This window comes from Sinocyclocheilus grahami, unplaced genomic scaffold (genome assembly GCF_001515645.1).
Source record: "Sinocyclocheilus grahami isolate Dianchi unplaced genomic scaffold, SAMN03320097.WGS_v1.1 scaffold3.1, whole genome shotgun sequence".
NCBI classification, from domain to species: domain Eukaryota; kingdom Metazoa; phylum Chordata; class Actinopteri; order Cypriniformes; family Cyprinidae; genus Sinocyclocheilus; species Sinocyclocheilus grahami.
In genome coordinates, this window is record NW_015505182.1 from 5,118,481 (window position 1) to 5,142,814 (window position 24,334).

Consider the following 24,334-nt stretch of genomic DNA (forward strand, 5'->3'; position numbering starts at 1 on the left):
CTTATTTTCATAGTTCGGAGCTGTTCCAGTGGTTTTACCTTCAGTGCAGTCTGTCCCAGCCTTGTCTTCAACTACCTCTTCCTCATGTCCCCCTGCCCCACCTCCTGCTCCACCTGTTCCAGGAGTTCCAGGTCCGCCACCTCCACCGCCTCCACCTGGCTGTGCCTCCATGCCCGGGATGCCTCCACCCCCTCCTCCTCCTTTGGGACTAGGTGGATTGACATCCTTCTTAATCCAACACGTGCTGCCTTTTGGCCTAAAACCTAAGAAGGAATTCAAACCAGAGGCTTCCATGAAGCGCCTCAACTGGTCCAAGGTAACATTTTAGTCTTTAACGTCACTCAATCCACTGTGGGACAGAATCCTACTTGGGCGCTCAAATGTGGTGGCGACAGCAGCGTAAAAGGACAGATGTTTGCGAAGTAACCAAAGAAAACTTCTTCTGTTTCCTGCCAAGCGTCATTAAAGCAAATGTTGCTCCGTTGTGAAGGGTTACACTTTACTGTGTGACTGCCTGCTCTCGTTTCTAGGCAGATGTTGCGGTTCGATATCTTCTGAGTTTTGTTAGTTTATGACATTCCAATTAATATTTAATCTCTGTCCTTTTTGCCACCATCATACAGATGTTTTTAAAGAATCCACCATATGCTTCATTTCATCCAAAACCTGTTTGTAATTAGCCATTAGAAGGACACAAAGAAGCTCTTTCAAACAGCTGCTTGAGAAACTGACACCATACAATATTCATGGCTCCTGACCCAAGACTTTTATCACTCATTAACTAGAGCTTTGCAGCTCACAAAGCCAAAGACGAGGCAGCTGGTGCATCATAGGGAACATGCCACCCTGTGCCCGTCAGAGGGGCTGAACGTAGCAGCGCATGTTCGCTTAATCACACAACCTGTTGGAAACGTGGGTTAATCGCTTCCACTGAGAGGCTACTCTTCAGGCTCATGTTCAGTCCGTTCCTGATTGTTTGATTTCTTTGAACATGTCCTCATGGAGCAGATTTGAAGAGCTGTTATTGGCTCAGGTATTTGGCAGGAGTGTGAGGTCTGTTCATTAGCGCAGCCGGCCGCATTGATTACCCTTTCAGTCTTTATCTCAACAAGAAGACTCCATTAAACTGATCATCCCACAATGTTGTACTCGCCGCCAATGTTACCATGGCTTTCTTTCAAACTGTAAGATTAGATCACCACTAAGACACTGTTTGTAGTCTTAACTTTGTTTTAACATCACATTGAGCCAGATGTATTGATGAAATTATTCTAAGAGTAAAAAAATAATTTCTTTCTTTCTTGCTTTCTTTATTTCTTGCTATTCGGCAGAGATGAGGACTGTTTGAAACTCTCTTTTTCCACTAAAACTTTGATGCGCATCGTCTCAGTTTAATACGTGAACATAATGCAAAACAATTAGGAAAAAGGGCATTACATGCAAATTTTTAAGTCATAACGTAAATATATGTAGTCAAAAACTTCACTCGCAAATAAAATATTTTTGATCACAAATGCGACCGTTTTATTCGCAGTCTGGAGCCCTGGGTATTTTAGGTGTGCGTGTGGCCCGTGTGTGGCGATGTTTGACTGGAGATATCGGCCCTGTGTTTTTTCATGTACTGAGACGACTGAGAATGAGCCTCTCCAGGACTGCATTCAGCTGTCACACACACTGACATGTAGGAGAACAAAATAAAGACCAGCAATAGAACACAGTATGAATATTTGAATAGGTTTCCTCTTTACTTTTTCATAAACCTCCTCACTGTTTAGATGCCTCACATTGCCTAGCAACTCCAGCATCCTGACCTCCCATGATTTGTCATGATTTTTTTCCTTTGTTTTTTGTTTCTGTGTAGATCTCCCCCCAGGAGATGTCCGAGAGCTGTTTTTGGGTCGTCGCCAAAGAAGAGCGTTACGAGAATGAGGACCTGCTGACCAGGCTCGCCATTACCTTCGGCACACAGAGAGCTGGTCAGTCAATGTTAACGCTTCTGTGTAGTCACTGCATAAATACTGTACTGCGCTAGTATAATCAAACATTTAAACAAAAAAAAAAAAAGCTTTTTACAAACTTGGGCTTCCTAGCCATTGTGAAGTAATAAGAAGAACTAACCTTGAGTTTGTCCTTGCTGTGTGTAGCACCTGTTGCTCTGCATATCTTTTTAAATAAATGCATTGTTAGAAACATTCCTCACATTTTCACTTCAGTCTGACCTTCAGACGTCATATTTCAGCTCATATTGTTTTGTTAATATTTCATAATATAATACAGCCCTATAAATAGCTCAGACTTAGCCAGTCATAAGAACTTTTAGATATCATATAATATATGACTGTTGTTAGTTTTTTAATGTTTTATGTTAGTAGTTATGTTGAGTTATTCAAATGTATTTTAGGAAATATTGGTGTCATTGTTTGTGCTTTGTAGGGTGTAACGGTACACGTATTTGTACTGAATATTTTCGGTACAGGTCTTTCGGTTCAGTACGCACGTCTACCGAACAAATCATTAAATTTTTTCAGGAAATTCAGACAACACATGCCGTTTTGGAGCTCTTTGTGGTGCGACAGATAGCTGTATAGAAGCCTCAGTTTTAACGGCAGTGCAGAGCGCGAGTGAGCGTCATCATCCCTTCCTCTTTACTACTAGTTTTAATGCAAAATAAACATGAATGAACATCTCCTGTACAGTAATCGCTCAATCAGTGTTTCAATTGCGAAAAGACATTAAAACAACTTGCAAACAAAATGTCACGTAGAATTGAATTTGGCTCAGGCAAGTCATGAGTGTCTACAGCTCTTATTTTCTAGAAATTAAGACTAGAGAAGAGCATTTCGCGAAATATTAGACTATATACTCATTATATTTTACTTGACCTATTAGTGATGTCTTAATTATTCAATGTATGTTTAAATAAAACTTTTATGAAACAAGTTATGACAGCCACTGTGTAAATGATTGTATTTCAATAACAAATAGAAATTGTATAATTTAGAAGTTAATTTAAAAACTACATTATGTGCAATTTACATGTTTGCATACAAATGTTTAATTTGAGTGTTTATTATTATAGTTAAAAATAAATGGTAATTGAATTTAAGTTATGTTATGTAATGTAGTGTAGTAATGTAAAAGGGCTCCCTATAGTATAGAGCAGAAGCTTAGATAGATTTTTATCCCTGTAGTTAAATGCATTTAAAGAAAAAGCTATTTGTTCAGTAAACCTGTTTAATTAAAAAAAAAGTGTGTGTGTACTTGTTTATGCTACATTGTGGGGATCAAATGTCCCCACAAGGATAGTAAAACCTGAAATTTTTGACACGAGGGAAACAAATTATTAAAAATTGTTAATGATGTTTATCTGAAAGTGTAACAATGCAAACAGGTTTTCTGTAAGGGGTAGATTTAGGTTTAGGGTTGTGTTAGGGTATAGAAAATATTGTTTGGTCAGTATAAAAGTAATAGTCTATTAAAGGTCCCCACAATTCACAGAAACAAACGTGTGTGCGTGTGCGCATGTTTATGTGGTTTGAGGACACAAATTTGTATAGTGACATGGGTATGACAGGTATTACAACATGAATGAGGACACTTTCGGTGTCCCCGTAATTCAAACGGCTTATAAATCATACAGAGTTTTTACGTTTTTTTTGAAAATCTAAAAATGCACAAAGTTTTCTGTGAGGGGTAGGTTTAGGTGTAGGGTTGGTGTAGGACGATAGAAAATACTGTTTGTACAGTATAAAAACCATTACGCCATCCCCATAAACCATAAAAACCAATGTGTGTGTGTTAGTTTTTTTCCTCCTGCTGTACCGAAACCATACCGAACGGTGACGTCAAAACTGAGGTACATACCGATCCATCAAGTTTGTGTACCGTTACACCCCTAGTGCTTTGTATGTAGTTTTTTCCCCCCATCATTCTGTTTTGGGCTATCGAGGCAGTGTGGAATTCAGACTTACAATGAACACCCTTCGATTTAGAAAAATTACGTTTTTGTCCATGAATCAGCTTTCAAAATTTTCTGCCTTTATCAGTCAGGCTTGTAACCGTCCTTGACTGAACTACGTGTGCTTTAGACATTGACTCGCAAACTGGTGTCAGAAACAAATTTTTTTTTTATATTCCCTCTCAACACTTCGACAGGACCATTGCCTGATGCAGCTACTATTGGGTTTCTGTACTGCTACCCACACACAGACACTAAATAAACCAATGTTTAAAGAAATTAGTTTTGCACCTAGAACAAGGTTTTGGTTTTAGTCATTTAAACACACTAACAGCCACAAGATAATTAAGATCTCTCTCTCTCTCTCTCTCTCTCTCTCTCTCTCTCTCTCTCTCTCTCTCTCTGTCTCTTCCCCCTACTGATGATTTATTCACATTTAGCTTGTTTTGAATAGCTCCGGCATGTTGCTTTACTTGATTTTTTTTTCTTCAATTATTCATATCAGCATTGTCTACCTGTCACTACTCAGCTCTGTATGCAGATATCTCATTCTGTCTCTCTCTTCCGCCTGTCTCAGTACCCACAGGGACAATGTTATGCGACCGAACCTTGAATTATGCACACAGTTTAAGACATCTAGCTTCAATAGGGCAAATGGTGAAAACGTGTTTTACAAGGTTGTCAGATTATTTAAATTATAATGTGTGTGTTAGGCAGATATTTTACACGCCAGCGAATCAGACTTTAATTATGCGAACATACATCATCCTCGACTCCACCAGGTAAACAAAGTTCATCTTCCTCATTGTGATTTCCTCCTCCTCACATTCTTCTAAGCTATTTTATCCATCCATTTACTTTTCCTTCTTGTGAACTTAAGTGAGAAACTTTTTAATGAGTTTGCCACAAACTCACTACTGGATGCTTTGGAGTGTTTTTTGTTGTAAGAGAAGGCTTTGAACTAAGCATGTTTCATTTTATTCAGAGTAATGTTATTCCAGATCACTACCAAAGTAGAAAGATGTGTCAGAGAGAATCTACACACAGATAGTAAATATGATAAATTCAGTGCGACTTTACAATATGACTACTGGTTATTGAGGCAGCAGCTAACCGGTGGCAGCCAGACATCTGTATGGATAAGAACAAAAGCTTGAGATATTCAGCTAGTCATCCAACATCTGACTGATTGGTTAGTAGGGATGTAAAGTTATCAAAATCTCACAATACGATAATATTGCGATATGAAGTCCACAATATGATAATATTGCGATATTTAAAAAGAAAAAAAGACACATGAAAAATTGGGAAAAAAAAGAATTTTTTGTACATTTTAAAGTTAAATTATTCTATCTAATGCACTTTGAGAGTTCAAAATTAAGAGCTCCAACCCATGTTCTTAACTAAGAAAACTTAAATCAGTAAAATGTCAGTGAATTGTACCTGAACTTTAAAGGGGACTCAAGCCTCTTTTTATTTATGATATACCAGGGTTTCTCAAATCTTGCCCTGGAGGGCCAGTGCGCTGCAGAGTTTAGCTCCAACCCTGATCAAACTCGCCTACCTGTGATTTTCTGATGATCCTGAAGACATTAATTAGCATGCTCAGGTGTGTTTGATTAGGGTTAGAGCTAAACTCTGCAGGAAAGTGGATCTCGTGGGCCAGATTTGAGGATCCCTGCGATATACTGTCTCAGTCTAAATGACGTCCACACTGGTGTTTTAGGAAGCCAAACAAATTAGAATATAATAATAATGATAACAACAACAATGACAGTAATAGCCATATATTTTAAACAATTGTACTGTAAAATAAATGAAAATTAATATTTCATAGGCATATTATTTTTGCTTTACACTACAGTAGGGAAATTACAATACTTATTTCCTATTTTTTTTTTCCTTTTACAGCATACACAAGTCTTTAGACATGCGAAAAATCCTTCTATTTCTAAATCTACTTATATGCTTATAAATCTACTTATAGGCAAAGCATCATATTTTGGCATCAAAATGCTTTAAAAACCACTGCTTTTGTATTTTTGGCATTGAGGATAGTAAGGGTTAGTTGGGGCCAAGTGGTTAGTAGCCCACGTGTGTTAATTGCAATACATATGTCCAGTGTCGTCTTTTCACAAGATTGACCCGCTTTGCTTTTACTAACAGCTATATCTAGGTTAGAGTTCTTAGATTGGCATTATGGACCGGCTCTTCCTCAGGATTTGGTGCTGTCAGTCATACGCTCTCCAGTCCTTGAGACATGAAGACAACCTGTCAGATTCCACTTCGCTTTACTTCAGGTCCGAGAACACAGTGTTCCCCGACGTGATTACAGAACTCATGACAGCCGGAATCCAGACTTCCTCTCAACGAACCAAGCGCTCAGCATCTCTGGTCACCCAGGGGCCCATCAGAGTTCTTTCACATCTCACTCGCAGATGGACTCCTCTCTTGTGTCTCCTTTCTCTTCTCATCAAGTGTCTTTGGGAGCTGCAGCGAGTGCTTTTGTTTCTGTTTTATTTATTTCTTTAAGGAGCAGAAGCTAACGTTTTGAATCCTCACGTCAGGATGGCCTCCGATACGGCAGTGTACTGCTCGCTTCTCTTCATCCCGTCTCTCAAGCTCTCTTAATTTCCCTTAAGTGCACCGACATCTGGAGCCCAATTAAACATTAACCAGAAGAATCAAGACTTCTCCTCGCTAAAATATTTATTTTCACCACTGCTGTTCATTGTTCTCCGCTGTTATTGTGCTCACCATTGTTCGTCCCTGAAATGAGTGTGCTGATTGAACAGACGCTTGATTTTACAGTCTGAAATCTGTTAAAGTCCTGTTATTTCGCCTCATACACTTCCCGTCAAAGCGGCACATGCAGGAAACAATCACCAGCAGTGGATTTTTAGAGCAAGCTTGCCCTGCCTCTGACTTTCATCAACCCTCTATCACAATGATTCAGGCATTTGTTGGACCATTAAGTGATTGCTGGAATAGAGCCCACACACAAAAACATGCCCTTCAATCTGCCACCCTGATACTACCGTCTGCAGTTTCACACGGCTTGCTAAAATTATCCATCAGTCAGAGAAAGCTCCTTGTCTTCCTCATTGACATTGGCAGTTTGAGTACAGGGTGTCCAAGGAAACATAGTAGAGGAGTGCAGTAAGAATCTGTATGAGGAAAAGCATTGTAGATGCTGTTATATTTGGTCACTCCCTAGTCCCTCTCGGTATTTTAATCATTTAAAAAAAAAAATACAATTATAAATTATATATTTTGGACCCCTTTCTCTCTTTAAAAGGATCATAGGTTTTTTCCCTTTATGTATTTATGTATGTAAACAATTCCTCTGTCTGAAAGAAATTTTGAAATGTGTGCTCTATTTAGTGCCTGGTTAAGTATCCTAAAAATGGCTTTAAAGGGGTCATGATGCTGCTAAAAATATCATTTATTTTGTGTATTTGGTGTAATGAAATGTGTTTATGCGGTTTAAGGTTAAAAAACACATTATTTTCCACATACTGTACATTATTGTTTCTCCTCTATATCCTGCCTTTCTGAAACGCGTCGATTTTTACAAAGCTCATCGGTCTGAAAAGCAAGGTGTGCTCTGATTGGCCAGCTATCCAGTGCGTTGTGATTGGCCGAATTCCTCAAGCGTGTGACGGAAATGTTACGCCCCTTACCATATTGTGAAGCCTGCGGCAACCACATGTGACAACCCCTGGCTGGACTCCCGTCCACGGTGAAAGCCGATCCGGCGATCCACAGCGCAAAGTTGAAGTATTTCCTCAGCGACCAGCACGTATCAGCTCCTGGCATGACGAAGCGATATCGTCCTCTCAAACAAAGTAGTTTCGCTTTCACAACGAAACACACAGCGCCTTCACGACATGGCGGCAGCGGTAACAATCCTACAGCCACAATAAAAGTTACGTCTTCTTTCTTTGCCTGAACATTTGGGCGGCGTTATGCAAATCTTCCCAGATAGTGACGTAGGTATATGGGGGCGTGTTAGAATGAGCCATTTTAGGTAGGCGTGGCTGACTCTTAACTTTTATAAAGAATATCTCTTTGGATTTGAGACTTTAGTCTTTGCAACTTTACAGATCTTCTTTATGCACCAAGAGCTTGTAACACTCCAAAGAGAAAGGAAAAATTTAAATCGCGTCATATGACCCCTTTAAAATGTCATATAAATGAATATTAATATTTAGGGGTGTAAATCGGATGGTTCGTCACGATACGATATAATATAAATAATAAATAAAATAAACGATTGGAAAAGCAATTCTGGCTGCTACTATGGGCTCAGTGCTAAAAATCTTTTCTACAGATAACCAAATTACAAGCAATAGCAGAAAATAAATACAATAGAACAAAGAGACAAGTTCAATAAACAGTGCTTTTCAGGTTTTTCAGCTCAGTCTAAAAGAAAATTTCAGGTACACAACAGAAATGTAATAATCAAATAACTGCATAGTCTTCACTATATAAATTAAATATAGATTAATCATTTTTGATGTGACAATGGTTATTTAGTCAGGAGCAGTGAGCACTTGTATTTTTCTTTGACAGCATTAGATTTATTATTAGTTTGCTTTCACTTTAAAAACGAAAGCACGGATTTAATATACTGATACACATGTCTTTTCTTTCTCAACTTTTTACATTAAGACATATGCCTAACTGACTGTGTTTACTAGGATATTCGCCAAAACACATTTTGATGTAATTTTGTCTGTATTTATTCATCCATGCACAAAAAAGCGGAAGAGAGCTCAATTTAGTATTCGCACTGTGTAGACGCGGCTGTCTGTGTGCGTGCGCAGAAAACTTCTCACACAGCGCTCGACTCTTCCGCCAACAATCCCGAGCGTCTTTTATGCTAACCTTGTGCCTTCGGGCAGTCCTTAGATCGAGTCCTGATACGTGAGTTTGAATGAGAATGCATGCGTTGGCTGTAATGCATAGATGGGACATTATGTGAAAATGTGGACAATGCCAAAATAAAGGTGCCTATTTATAGTACAGATATCGATATTTTACGCGTGGCATCGATGCATCCTATCGTCAGACATCGTATTAATGTATCGATCCATGTCGGTGAATCGTTACACCCCTGTTAATATTAGAGATGTCTCGAGCCGATTTCAAGGATCGGGTTTGGGGCCGATCAACCATTTTTTCAAACTGATAGGTATCGACTCTCCTCAGCCCGATTCTTATTTTATATCAGCTGTCATGCCTGTGTCGCGCAGTAGGAGGCAGTATGCATCTTTAAGTGGGTTTTCCAACCGCGATTAAAAGGAAAGGAAGAAGCTGAAATGTGCGTGCCTGATGCGTGAGAAACAGTGAGGTCTGTTCTACGTGTCACACATGTTTGAGCTTTCGTGTTCAGTGTATTTGATGCACACTTTTGTGATGATCACACATTCATTTACTTTTATCTGCTGTCAGAATATCTGAGATGTCATTGCCATAACGCGCTGTTATGAGTTGCATCTTGTTTCAGACTTGACTTGCCTCATGCTTTCTAACCGTATCTCCACTGTTGCAATTATTATGCTTATATATATATATATATATATATACATAGAGAGAGTGTATCTTGTCATATATATAGGAAAATATAGGAATTTACAAGTATTGGATCGGGACTCTGTATCCTCAGATATTCAATATTCAATGACTCTGATCGGATTGTGGGCACAAAAAACCTGATCGGGACATCCCTAATTAATATATTTTAAATTGTTTCATAAATGTAAAATAGTATACACTACTGTTAAAAAAGTTACTATAAAGACATTTTAAGCTTCAGTACAGTTGAAAAAGATAATGTGGACAAATGGCTTATTTTGAAAACATATTTTATTGCTCATTTGAATTCATATTGGTATTTACTACAGCCAACATTTATACATTAACAAGGTGTCAATTCAACTGTTCAGTGTTAAATGGGACAGCAGATGCCCATTTTTTTTAGGGCCTTCAAGAAATGTCTGCAACATACTTTGGTTATAATTCCTCACTGGTCGTGCAAAACAACACCCTTTTTACCTCGTCAAAAACAGCGAACCATTTCGGTGTATGTCTCTTTGAATGATAATGAGCTACTGCTCACCCTGCCCCTCTCTTCCGTTTTTTTGTGTATTTGGTGGCGTGTTACCATCAAAAACAAAACTAATCCACTGCATCCTCAGTGGGTCCGATGTTGGGAGAAAATTAAGACACTTAGGGGTGTTTCACACCGCAAGCCTGAGATTAGCATCAGCTTCACGTCAACGTAACTTCATTGTCACTGCAGCTGCAGACTTGCGAGAGTATTCACACTGTAAGTGTTTGTACAGCGTCACAGCAGCGACTTGTGTTGTGAAACCGGCCTTATGTTCACTTTTACATCCAACTACAAAACACCTGCATTGCTAACGAGAAAATGGCGGACAGCGTACAACTGGCTGAGGGTGGAAATATGCTAATATGGGACAGTCCATCAGCGGTCATGGGTGGGCCCTGAACAGTATGACATCATGTTGATCAGAAAATCAAAATGGCTTGATAATTGAGACTGTTTAGGTTTTTTGGGCATTAAAAAAAAAGAAGGAGAGAATGGATTTCTACCAATGCAGGGTGGTTGTGTCCACACACTGCTAAGACACATTTATTGGCAGACACCATGTAAAAGGGAATTTTGCATCCAATGTCTACTTTAAACAAGCTAACAAGTAGAATAGATGCAATTCCTCCCAAACACCAGAAGAGCTAATAATAAGAATAAAATGTAAGTTACCAACCAAAATATAAAAAAGCTAAAGAAATATATTATAGGATCTTCTTTAATTACTGGGCTTTTATTGCTTGAACCTCCCATTGCTTTATTTGTATTTAATGGACACCGTGCATTCACAGCTTTTCACGGATGTAAAATATTATATTTTAGTATTGCATTATACCATACCACTGTGTCATACAATAGAAAAGAACAGCATTGATCCCGCACACAAAAAGGAAACAAAACATTTGATGTGAAAATAAATAAAGAAATGCAAGCTCCAGCACTATTATTTATGAAGCTGAAAATGCTGTTATTCAAGCAGGCAAACACGCGTTGTGGTGAACTTTTTCATTATAAAATCTGACTCTTTTCTTGATGTGTTTATTCTTTGTGTTTATTTAAAGTTTCAGTTCTCTCTTTTTCCTGAAATAATGGCAAGAGGAAGAGAGAGTACAAGCATTTTCATCAGTGTGGTCTTTGCTGCTTTTAATGGCTGGTTATTTTCTCAGGATATTGCGAGTTCTTAGTAGAGCGTGTCCCTCTGGTCAGATGACTCTGCCACTGCCCCATTGACTTGAATGAGCGAGGGAGCAGGTGTGAGCGTGTGAGCTATGTGTGACTCTGTATGTATGTCATCTGTCACGCCTGCTTTGTGTGTGAGAGAGAGTGTGAGCACAGGTGTTGTAGCCTCTATGAGTAGATAACATCTGCAGGGGCCAAATCCCTTCTCCGCCCACCCCTCCAGATGTGGTCCGTCTCGTGGGAGCAGGTGCCCAGGCGGTGTTGCTGAGCTGAACGGCTGGTGGGACATCCCAGGGGAGTGCTTCTCTGGTGGTACTGTTGTCCTAATAACAAAAACTACGAAAACTGTCAGACTGACCTGAAACGAAACCCTACCAGAAGGTGGAAAATATCGTTCAGTGTTGTGTAATGTGACCCTTGGTTCACAAGTTGCCAGATTATCGGTGGATGAAATATTGTGAAGTAGATACTAGCTTGTGAGTTTGTATTATTGGTCCAGAAACTTCTCCGGGTCTTATGGTGTAAACATAATTGAGTTTGTTGAGACTGTAATATAATCCCAAGTCCTTTGTCGTGGTCTTAAATGTGATTTTTATTTTTTTTTGTAGGTAGATGCATTTTATTCAGCACATACTTTGTATTTTCTTCTATGAGGAGTTAACGATAAGTTGCTAGTTATATAGGTTGTCACTTATAAACTGAATTTGGCTTTGGTTTAGCCCTCACTTTACACGGTTTAGTCTGCCTTACAGAAAAACCAGAGCCACGATTCAGTTTATTATTTTTTTTAAATAATATTTTGGCTTATTCTACTATAGTTACAGCCACCAATAGCAGTTTAGTACTTAATGCCATATTTAAATAATGCAGATTTTTATTTAAAAGGTATTAAAGCTCCAGTTGGCCATGTTCAGAGGTGTTTTGGGAGTGACATCCGCATTTAAATGTGGTTAATCACTTAAGTTATTGTTCAGATTGTGTACAAAATATAGGAATCACTTTCAAACATGTTATGATGGACGTAGTGATGGGCATAGCAATTTTTTGGTGTAGCTGAAAAAATGATGCATGGAAGATGGCAGTTTAACCCATTTATTATTAAAATGTTTTTTTTTAGTTTTTGGGTGTAATTATTTATTGTACTTTTTAATTTAATTGTTTTTATTCCTTTATTTATTTTTGAACTTTTTAATTTTATAAGACAGTCAAGAGCATTCTCTCTATTTTTTGGAATTTTTGTCTTCATTTTGTAGTATATCCATGCGTAGACAGCATTTTAAAGAGGGTGTCACGGCATTAACAACAAGCAGTTTAATTTGTTTCATGCTACACCGATTTAATACAGTTTTCACTGCTTGAATAATCAAAACTCTGTATTTATAGAATTGGATTAAGCAATCAGAAGAGAAGCCACAGCTGTATTTAGCCGCAGCATTTATGTGGCCATAGGTACTGAGGGTAGATGCTTACATAGATACAGCACATAGAACAATAATAGATAAAAACTTTGATTCTATCACCCTGGTCCAGATACAGGTTAAGCCTGTCTAATCATTTATTTTTTTAATCACACATTGATCCCTTTATTCCAAATAAACCTATGCTTTAGGGTTATGCTCATCTCTCTAATGTGTCTTAGAATCTGCCCACCATGTCATTTCCTGTTCAGATATAATGCTTGACATAGCGAAGCTGGCAGTCACACCAAACGCTTCACACGTCTGCATTCTTCCCTCGTTTTCTGAATGCGTTACTGTGCGAGGGCGAGATAAACAGAGAGCACACAAACATACATTTCTGCTTACACTGCTCACACCCTGGATTCTCAACAGTCACTAAAACCAGACCAAAATGAAGGATTGTAACTGGGCGGTGAGGGTGAACAAACAGCTCAAGTTTGCATGGCTTTTACTGAGCACAGGTTCACCTGGAGTTGGCCCTCTCACAACCTTATGGGAAATTATGGGATGTGAAGGAAGTACTTGGGATAAGGAGGAGAGAATGCTAAGTCATGCACATCTACTGTACATTGAAAGAATTTTTGTAACTGCATGTTCAAAGAAAATGAATATCTTCTGACGTCAGCATTTCCACTCGTTTCCAGATGGGAAAGCATAGACACACATTCTAGTTTCTGAATAGAAGATGGTTGAAAACCACTGAGATATTACATGTGAGTTTGTGTGTGCGAATTGCAGGGTTTGCATGAACAAATGAGAGAAATGCGCATTTCATGATCAATCAGGATCAGTAATGTACATCATATAGTGCTCATGTAACACTGACTAAATGATTGCAGAATGATAGAAATAGGTCTAAATAAGCAGAAGCTTCCTGATGTCTTGTATGTATGTGTGCAGTTGCTGTTGTTCGGCACAGAGCTTGGTTTCTTAGATCAGAGAGATGATGCATGTCTGTCTCTTTCATCATCCCTTTATTCTTCTTTATTCTCAGCAGCTTTTTTTTTTATCTGTAGTGAGCTCTTTTACTGTTCTTTTCTATGAAGCCTTTCACTATACAAGTAATTCTGGCTTATTTCATTCTATCTTTCTGAAAGAAAGGGTACCCATAACCATGTTGATTATAATTTTAATGTAATTAAAAATGTAATGTAAAAATAGCAATTTCAGAGTTAAAATAGTTTCTACTCCATTTTTTTTTTTCTTCAGTGTAATGTTCAAAAGATTGGGCACATTTATTTTTTTAAAGAAATTAATACTTTTATTTAGCAAAGATGCATTACTTTAATCAAAAGTAACAAAAAAACATTTAAATTATTTCACTTTCTGTTCATTTGAACGGTCCACTCCTTCATATTAAGCAGAACAAGTGTTTTCAGCATTGATGACTGTACGAAATATGCAAATCAGCATATTAGTATAATTTCTGAAGGTTCATGTGACACTGAAGACTGGAGTAATGGCTGCTGAAAATTGAGCTTTGCCATCACAGGAATAAATTACAATTATATATTAAAATAGAAAATAGTTATTTTTAGTTGGAATATTTCATAACATTACTGCTTTTACTGTATTTTGATCAAATAAATGCAGCCCCAAACTTTTAAATGAAAATATGTATGATAGGCTTTAAAGGCTGAAAAAGCTTAAAAAAGCTTGCTTGCTATCGCTGTTTTGCTAGTGCTTAATTTGCCTCTGTTACATGATTTCTTTGCAAAATGTTACTTATTAAAGTTTTGCATATTTGCTTTTGCAATCACAAGTATACTAAAGCATGAAAGCGGAGCTTGCGCTTTTCTCTCCTTCCTTCCTCCTCCTCATCTTACTCTCAATAATGAATCTCTCTTTGCACACCTTTACACTGATGTTGTTGATAATTTGCGTGAATCTCCACATCTCTCACTCTCTCTCCTCTTCTTTCCTCTTTTCTTTGAGACCTGCTGGCTGAGGGTTCAGTGCTAATGCAGTCTGAAGAGGCATATGATTGAACATTGCCTTTATATGGACACACTCACACACCTGCGTTTCTGTAAGCCTGTAATTACAGGCTTTTGGCCCACAAAACTGGTAGAAGACTCTTACCAACTCTGTTTAGAAGCGTCTTTAAGACGAAAGAAAGCTAAATGTCACACATTCATTTTATATTCATTTAATTGTTGATGCATACTACATATGTGTGAAAACACCTTGTTAACATGCACATGGGCACCTGTCATTAGTCCTGTAATTTAGTGTTAATTTTGTTTCTTACATATACTCCTGTGTTTTAGAGAATATGTAGTGATAATTGCATAGATCCAACACTACTGAGTGACATTAAATAACTCTGAGAGTGTGTATGTGCATGTAATATAACACAACATAATTGCTTTGGATCTCTGTGTGAGCTGCCCCCATCACTTAATAGTAAGTGATGACTGCACTCAAAGAGTCAATTACAGATCACAGATCACTCATACACCTGCTCCAACCTCCCAGACCATCAAACACCTGCCCCACAACCCTTTCACCGCAGATTAACCAGCACCATCTAAAAACCCTTGAGAGAGAATCAGTATAGTGCAGACAGTGAAAGAGAGTCAAATAGCATGATTAAAGTTTTTGATTAATTAATATCCATCTTGATATGTCTTTAAGTTTGGATGTCTCGCTCAGTGACCTGTTGACTAAAATTGATCATGCACTTATGGTCTCAAAACCAGAAGCTGAAAGTGCATTATTATTTCTCTTTGGTAACAGAAGTTTGCACTACTTGCAGTAGAGATACCACAGTTTCGCACAGAAATACAAATTGCATTACAGAAATGTTGTTGGTATAAATGAATGTGAATTTACATAATGCACTGCACATGCAAGAATGGAAATTGCTTTTTGAAGAAAGCTCATTGGCAAGTGTTAGCTGTTCTTGAGATAGATGCTCTGTGGAAACAGCTGCTCTTATGTCTGGTTTTCTAGTGGACAATGATCTGTAGCCTCTGCCACAGGGAAGAAGTTCAAAGAGGTTGTGGCCAATGTGTGTGGCATCCGAGAGGATTTTTTTTGCCCGTTTTCTCTTTCTGGAGGGGCATAAGTCCTGGATGGGAGGGCAAGAGTGCACCAGTAATCCTCTTAGCAGTCCTGACTGTCCATGTAGCCCTCTTTTGTCCAGTTTGGTAGCTGTCGTTGAGTCTGTCCTGTGCAATACTATGACGGTCTGCTAAGTACAAGTGAATCAGCAGCTGTTAAGGCAGGTTGAACTGGTAAAGGAAGTAGGGCTGCAAAAGGATTAATCACGATTAATCGCATTCAACATAAAAGTTTGTTTACATACTATATGTGTGTGTACTGTGTATATTATGTATATATAAATACACACACACACACAATATATATATATATATATATATGTATGTATGTGTATGTGTATATATATATATATATATATATATTTGTATATAATTTATATTATATATAAATATATAAATCTAACATATTTTTCCTTAATATATACATGTATGTGTGTGCATTTATATATTCTATGGGTGTAACGGTACACGTATTCGTACAGAAAAAAAAGCTGTATCAGTTTGGCAAATGCGTTATATTACACTAAAATAAAATGAATCAATATCTGTATCTGTTGTGAAAAAAAAAAAAGTTTATTTTCCATGTCAGCAACTCACAACCGCACCACTGCAGTTTACATATCTCTAGTGTCTAGATGCTCCTATCACTGTGTGCATGTGACATGCATGATCTTCTCATATGGCGTTATTGGATTTAGTGAGGTGCCTGCTTTTGTTTCATATAGAGGCTACTTGCGTGTCCATGACTAGTACTGTGTGTTTGAGAGAGGAGCATGTGACGAGGGTCTGTAATGATGGACATAAGTGCAGAGCGTGGGCAGGCGAGTGTGGATGGATAAAGGACGGCATTAGTTCTCGTTGAGTAGTTTTGTTCTGTTAGAGAGACAGAAAGAAAAGATGAAAAAAAGAGGAATGAGGCTTTACAGTAACACTGATATGGCTGACTGACCTCAGCATGTGCAAGGGATGACCCTGACTACTCACATAACACATCATCATAGAACTGTTAGATGTGTTTGAGGTGTAAAAGTGTGCAATTGAAATGCTTTGTTCTAATACTAAATTGTTTAACCCTTTGTCTTTTATTACACATTTTTTGTGCACGGTATAGTAGGTCTTTAAATGCTATCAAATGCCTCTGAGTTGTACTGTACATTCATGCTTTGCTCTTTTAAGCCAAGTTGAAAGTGTTGTGTGAACCCTGGTGAACATTTATGAGTAAAACAATGGTTTGAAATGCAGCTGTATAGTTTTCACAAGACTTAAGCAAATTTCTTGCACGTTCTTGTCATTTGCAGCGGTCAGTGCGCTTTTGTGTTTGTTAGTGTTTTTTTTTTTTGGTCTGTTCTGTCTGTTTTGGTCGGTTCTTGTCATGGAAAAACAGAAACATATTGTGACTTTTAGAAGTCAAAATTCCCTTCTCAGTCCAAAATCATTTGTTGAAAATCAGGTCCCATATTTGCTCATAACCAGAATGAAACACCAAAATGACTACTAATAAGAGTGAAAAGTGAGAAACTTTACACGGATGATAGCATCAGGAAAAAAACAACAACAAACAGCCAGTTTAATTCTAAGGGGCTGGAAAATGAATTATAAAACTAAATTATGACTTTTTGATTAAACTTTAACTAACAAGTGAATCTCAAAATAAAGAAAAGTAAAATGACTAATATGTGACCTGTGCTGGCAAAATGAGTCACAATGAGCAAATTTTCAAAAATGCCCTTACCTTACCTTCAAAATGAAATACCTTCAAAATGATATATGATTTGTTGAAATCGGACGAATAAGAACAGATGCTGTTCAATAAGAACAGATGCAAAAAATCAACAACAGTAGAACACATACAAGAAAGAAACATAGACACAGCGCATTGCTTTTTCATTTTACATCTAAACAGAAGCATTCAAGTAAGAAAAACAAATAATCAAATGTAAAAATCACTTCAGTGTGTTCATTACAAATAAACTGATTATTAAAACTACAAAAAGCAGTTCAATCAAGATCAGCGATCTTTTCTTTTATTGTTAGATTAACATTAATGAGACCGATGGGCTGTATAGTAAGTCCTACTGTGATGCACGGATCTAATATAATGTTACACATCAGATGTTTTTCCCCAACAGTTCCCCAAACTTTCACTTAAGACATAACAGATTATGTTTGCGTGAATAGCCTACTTAAATTCTGTAATTCTGTGTATACTGTATGTTTATGTGTATGTTTTGGGATCGTTATGAGCACGATTCATATATCAGACAGCGGCAGCGAGAGAAGCGAGCAGAGAAAAGGTAGTCCTCTCAGAAAACATACAAATAAAGATAATTTTAGATGTTTAATTACTATTTGGAGCATTGGGATTGTTAGACGAGGGCTTAATTAACTCATTTTTGTGAAAACCATTCTATTTTTTGTCTGTAGCTCAAAATCAGCCCGTGTGCATTCCGACTCATTTTGCCTGCACGGGTCACATATGGCTATAACCCCTTTAATGTTATTACGGTGTGTACTTATAAGTTTCTTTTTCTCACTTGTAGTGTTGAAGTATGTGTCAGATCTGGAGTTTCTAGTTAATGATTGAATTAATTATCAGTTCATAATTTTATTTTTGGGTGCTCTGAAAGAACTGCTTTCTTTATAGCTGAGATGATTAAATATTAAGCATGTTAAAACATTATTTAAAAGTTAATCTTGGGTCATGACGCTGCTGCTGTCCAAATGCTGCAGCTTTAATATTTCATAGTTCCCTGCGGAGGAGGAATATGAGAGAGCTTTCCACATCTTTAACCTCGCTTTGTCTCTGTTATTTAATTTTTTGTCAATACAATCTTCCATCTATCTAAAGACAAGGCTGAGTAATAACATGTATATTTCAAACATGTATTGTAATAAAGAAACAATAGACATACATTCTCTCCCTTTTCCCATCACTTCAGTTTAGCAGGATATTTTAAAAAAGAATACTCTTACTTGTTTTTTTTGCCACCATGGAGTATTTTGGTCATCCCACATGATTTTGTCTCAGTTTCTGATGCTCTTTCTCTGTGTTTTAATTTGTGCATTGTTGGAATGTGAAATGTACATTTCAATTGCCAAAACAACAATGGAAGAGACGGTAGTCATTAAGTTACGGTGAACTAGATTTTTACATTTTCTGAAGAAAATGTGAGTGGTTTGTACACGTGCAAAACTAACTATCATGTGTGTTGTGGGTGGTGGCAGACGATGTTTTCTAGCATTCTAAAAGAACTTGATGAAGCACAATGGAATGGAACAGCATGCAGGGGTCAATTTTTTCAAATATGGGATATTGTTAACGTGACATGGCATGCATAAAAACAACACTAGTGGTGGGACGCTCAAGTAACAAATGCCAAAGATGCCTGTCTGAGTGTGTATGGCTGTAGTGGTGCTTTAATGAGAAAGCATGAAAAGATGCAAAACCTCTCAGAGAATATACAGGTGCATCTCAATAAATTAGAATGTCGTGGAAAAGTTCATTTATTTCAGTAATTCAACTCAAATTGTGAAACTCGTGTATTAAATAAATTCAATGCACACAGACTGAAGTAGTTTAAGTCTTTGGTTCTTTTAATTGTGATGATTTTGGCTCACATTTAACAAAAACCCACCAATTCACTATCTCAACAAATTAGAATATGGTGACATACCAATCAGCTAATCAACTCAAAACACCTGCAAAGGTTTCCTGAGCCTTCAAAATGGCCTCTCAGTTTGGTTCACTAGGCTACACAATCACGGGTCACCTCCATGCCACGCCGAATTGAGGCAGTAATTAAAGCAAAAGGAGCGACTACCAAGTATTGAGTACATGTACAGTAAATGAACATACTTTCCAGAAGGCCAACAATTCACTAAAAATGTTTTCACATTGGTTTTTTTATGAAGTATTCTAATTTGTTGAGATTGAATTGGTGGGTTTTTGTTAAATGTGAGCCAAAATCATCACAATTAAAAGAACCAAAGACTTAAACTTACTTCAGTCTGTGTGCATTGAATTTATTTAATACACGAGTTGAATTAAATAATTAACAAAATTTTAGTTGAATTACTGAAATAAATGAACTTTTCCACAACATTCTAATTTATTGAGATGCACCTGTATGTGTATAAATATTGATAGAGATCTATGTGCAGTGTGCACACACGTGTGTGTGTGTGTATATATATATATATATCTCTATGTAGTATCATGGGATGTTAGCAGTGTAAGATGCACTGACTGCAGGAGATGGGAGCGACAGAGGGCACAGACTCTAATAAATGGGAGGGATAATTGTAGCCTGTACAGTAAATCAATACTACTTTTCACACCCAGGACTGTATGTAGCCTCAGGAAAGGCTGTTGATTTCCAATTTCCATGCTCATTAAAATGAAATGCGCCCTTTCCACTCTGTTAATTATGATGCTCTGCCAAGTTACTTTTGCGAACACATACGCACACTCGCGCACACTCATCTCGACCTCAGATAACATTAGAATTTGCCTCAGCATGTGTCATCTTGTGTAGAAAAGGGAAATATGAATATACAATTTTCTGCTTTTCTTGTCTTTTCTCTTCTTAGGTAATTTTTCTGTCTTTCATTTGCTGTAATTTCATGCTTGTCTCTTCTGATAGACATGGGAGCTGTACATTCTAAGGAAATAGAAAGCACTCGCTCTTTATTCAAGTGTCAAAAGCTTTCTTAATATTTAGCTGGATGAAAACACTTTGAAAACTAATTTTAAGCCTTTTTAATATCTGTCTGTAATGTAAAAGTCTTTTGGTGCATCTTATGAGGCATAGTGCAGTTTAGAGAATAGAGTCTGAGCTCCAAATGCTCCTTCACCATACCTCTTTCTGCACGTCTCTTCTCCCTTTCTGTGTCCATTCTGGTCTAGAAAAATGTGTACTATCAATCGTTCCCGGCTGGAGGCTGAGCTCTGGTTCTTGGGAGAGATCAGAAGGGATGAATTGTGGTGGCTCGTCTCTCCCAACTCTACCAAAAACAGAAGTACCGCTAACACTTACAGAATCTAATTTATCTTTTCCACTGGCTTTCAGAAATGCATCTCGAAACTTGAGATTTGATTTTCTCTCTGCCTGTCATTCATCTTTCTCACTTATTTTTTTTGTTTGGGTATGTAAGTGTGGCTTATCGTGGTCGACTTAAAATTGGAAAACCTATTTAAGAACCGTTTTCAACGTTGATACAGATGGTACTCAACAGAATTAGCTTTTTATGGTTTACTTTGCATCAGAGCAATACAAGAGGCCTGTTAAATACATGGATTTACATGCTAAATGTCAGTATTCTCACATTTCTTAATATTTGTCACAAAAACAATTTTTTTAAATGTATATTTTAAAATTACACTAATAAAACAGTATAGATTTCTGCATGTCACACACGTACTATGTTATTCGTTATCTGTCCTTTATTTTGACATGATGTGCGGAAAGGATATCTGTCCACAAATTAAGAAATCGTTGCATATTTTTATTAATTCTTAATGAGAAATCTTTCTCGAAAGCCAAATCAACATATTAGAATGATTTCTGAAGGATTGTGTGACACTGAAGATTTGAGGTAATGGCTGTTAAAAATTCAGCTTTGCCATCAAAAGAATAAAATGACATAATGTTTTAAAATATATAAAAATAGAATAGAAATTTGTCATTTGTAATAATATTTTATAATATTACTGTTTTTACTGCATTTTTGATCAAATAAGCCTTAAAGGGGTCATATGATGTCTCAAATCCAAAGAGATATTCTTTATAAAAGTTAAGAGTCAGCCACACCTACCTAAAACGTCTCGTTCTAACACGCCCCCACATGTCTACGTCGCTATGTTGGAAGATTTGCATAACGCCACCCAAATGTTCACGCAAAGAAATAAGGCGTAACTTTTATTCTCGCTGTATAAAAGGACGCTCCTTCGTCGAAATCGGCGGCCGCACCGTTCTCAAGCCCACCCGCCTCTGCTCATTCTAACCGTCCCGCCGTTCCTCACGCTAGCCCCCCGCCTCTGCTCACTGTAGGCCGCCGTGTGTGACGCTGTTTCTTTGTGAAAGCGAAGCTAGTTTGTTTGGCCTTCCAAAAATGGACTCGACTAGAAATCAGTGGTTAAGTTGTATTTACAACACTATTCCAGAACACTTCAACCCAAATATTCAGATGTGTGCATCACATTTTATGGAGGACTGTTTCCTGATCCTGGGAGAGTAGACTACAATGCCGGCTGTTCTGACTCAAAGACTGTAAGTACGTCTTTTATATTTAAAGAGTTTTTATATTTTATATATTTAAAGCGAGTTTTTTGGGCAGTGTAGAGTAGTGCTTGTTGTTTGTCATTTCTCCGATCACAAATGCAGACATGGTTTTATGTTTACGAGGCGCAATGCAACGCAACGCGTAAAAAGACAGTATAAGTCATTATAATCCATAATTATGTCCCCACTGGATGCAACGAATGCCTCGTTTATAATGGGTTTTCATGTTTTTGAATCATCGCTCTGGCCTGACAGGGCATCATCACAGTATGTTAAGGGGCGTAACATTTCCGTCACACGCTTGAGGTATTCGGCCAATCACAACGCACTAGATGGCTGGCCAATCACAGCACACCTCGCTTTTTCAGACCGATGAGCTTTGTAAAAATCGACGCATTTCAGAAAGGCAGGGCATAGAGGAGAAACACTAATGTACAGTATGTGGAAAATAATGTGTTTTTTTAACCTTAAACTGTATAAACACATTTCATTACACCAAATACACAAAATAATGTGTTTTTTGAACCTTAAACCGCGTAAACACATTTCATTACACCAAAATACTGTTCTTTTTAGCAGCATCATATGACCCCCTTTAAGACACTTCTTTTAAAAACATTAAATAAAATAATTATAATAGATAAACTAAATATATGAATAGAATTTAATTATAATAAAAATTATGTTTATAGATATTTTTATTTTCATACACCTAATACATATTTCCTGCAAGTGTGTCCCATTAAAGTATGTGGTATAACTTGCTTGCAAGTGTCGTTTCATGTTAATTTCAAAATGCTCTCCTGTCAGCCACGTAATTATCAGAAACATAACTATCACGTAAGGATGGGGGGAAAAATGGGAGATAAAGGAGGAGGATGCTATTCTCATCGTAGCATATTTCTTATTGAAACCCCACACACGCTTTCTATTTCTCCATACTGCAGTCCCGCGACATTATCGCTGACTGCAACATATAACAGAAAAGCTACATTAGCTTATTTTTGCCTTCGATTAAATCTCATATCTCTCATAAAGCAATTTTCCCATAAAACACAGATAATACATGACCGGGAAAGTCTCCAGCAGAAAGGATGGTCTGTGCATTATGGATGTGTTGCCACCGCTTGGCCTTCTCTTTCTGAGGAATAGAATTAAACTCGTGTCCCATAGCTCATAGTGGTTCAGAGGCGGCAAACGCTTTGGTATGAATAGAGAGGGTGTTTGTGATCCAATCAAAGCAGTATATCACATTGACAAGGGCGCTAGCCGGGTCCCTAAACCCACATGCACAAAGACAATGATGCACACTCATATACGCACCGAATATCTGATAAAAACGAATAAAATGAAAGCGCTGATATTATGAACACCGCGCCGGTTGTCTTGGGAACCAGACGTGAAGTCTATCCGGAAGTGATCTAAATCATAAACATTTCCCACCTTCAAGGTTGTACATTTGGATTTCGAGTAGAGTCGTTCATGTTCCTGAAGAGCATTTAAATCGCTTTTTATGCTCATTTGGGAGGTTTTTCTTTGTAGTATTACATTTATTCAGCCGATTGACCTTGACCTGGCGTAAATGAACACTATTTTCTCTGCTCTGAACTCAATAATTGATGAAGGCAGTTGTGTTTCTGTGAATTGAGAGTTGGAAACAGTCAATTCCAAACAGAAGAGGAAAAACATCCCTCTTCAGAGAGGTAGAACTTTTTAACATTCTCTTCAGGGAAACCGACAGGTCTGAGATAGTGCTCATTGTGGCTCGTTCCTCCAAAGCACCGGTCTCATTTTCTGCTCCCTGTGGTGTCTTTTGCTGATGGAGATCTTCAATGCTGTCTGACGTGATATACTCACTGTGGGACAATGAGACCGCCATTTTAAACAGCCTTTGATCAGATAAAAACATTCAGGAGGCATATATTTGGTTTGTCTCTTGTTTTCCTTGCATTTTTTGGCTCGCTGTTTCTCTTCATGTAGCACTTTTATTTATCACAGTCATCTGGGGTGGAAAATACAAGTTTATTTTAGTTGCAGGGGGAGTTTTCGTCTTCATAACAGGCTGATATGTGGGAGAGACGGCCTTCTGTGCAACACTGTTAATCTCACGAGGAGCGCTACACAGGCAGAGATGGAGACTCTTCCACCCTCCAAAAATGTAAAGCACACCTCAGGGATCTGAGGCGGCCATTCGTCATGTAGACGCTGAACAAAGAATTCAGTATCTGAAATGTTCATCATTATTTGTATACTTGCCGTGCTCATTTTTTTTT

At 37.7% G+C, this 24,334-nt stretch overlaps 1 protein-coding gene across 1 annotated transcript in view; it reads left to right on the forward strand.

Moving 5' to 3' along the window:
* The window catches only part of LOC107581615 (protein diaphanous homolog 3-like), a 344,565-nt gene that overhangs the window by 159,006 nt on the left and 161,225 nt on the right, over positions 1-24,334 (forward strand). Inside the window, exons 13-14 of the mRNA XM_016267247.1 lie at positions 14-316; positions 1,862-1,976. Of these exons, the coding sequence (XP_016122733.1) occupies positions 14-316; positions 1,862-1,976 (418 nt within the window). The remainder of the gene's footprint in view (positions 1-13; positions 317-1,861; positions 1,977-24,334) is intronic.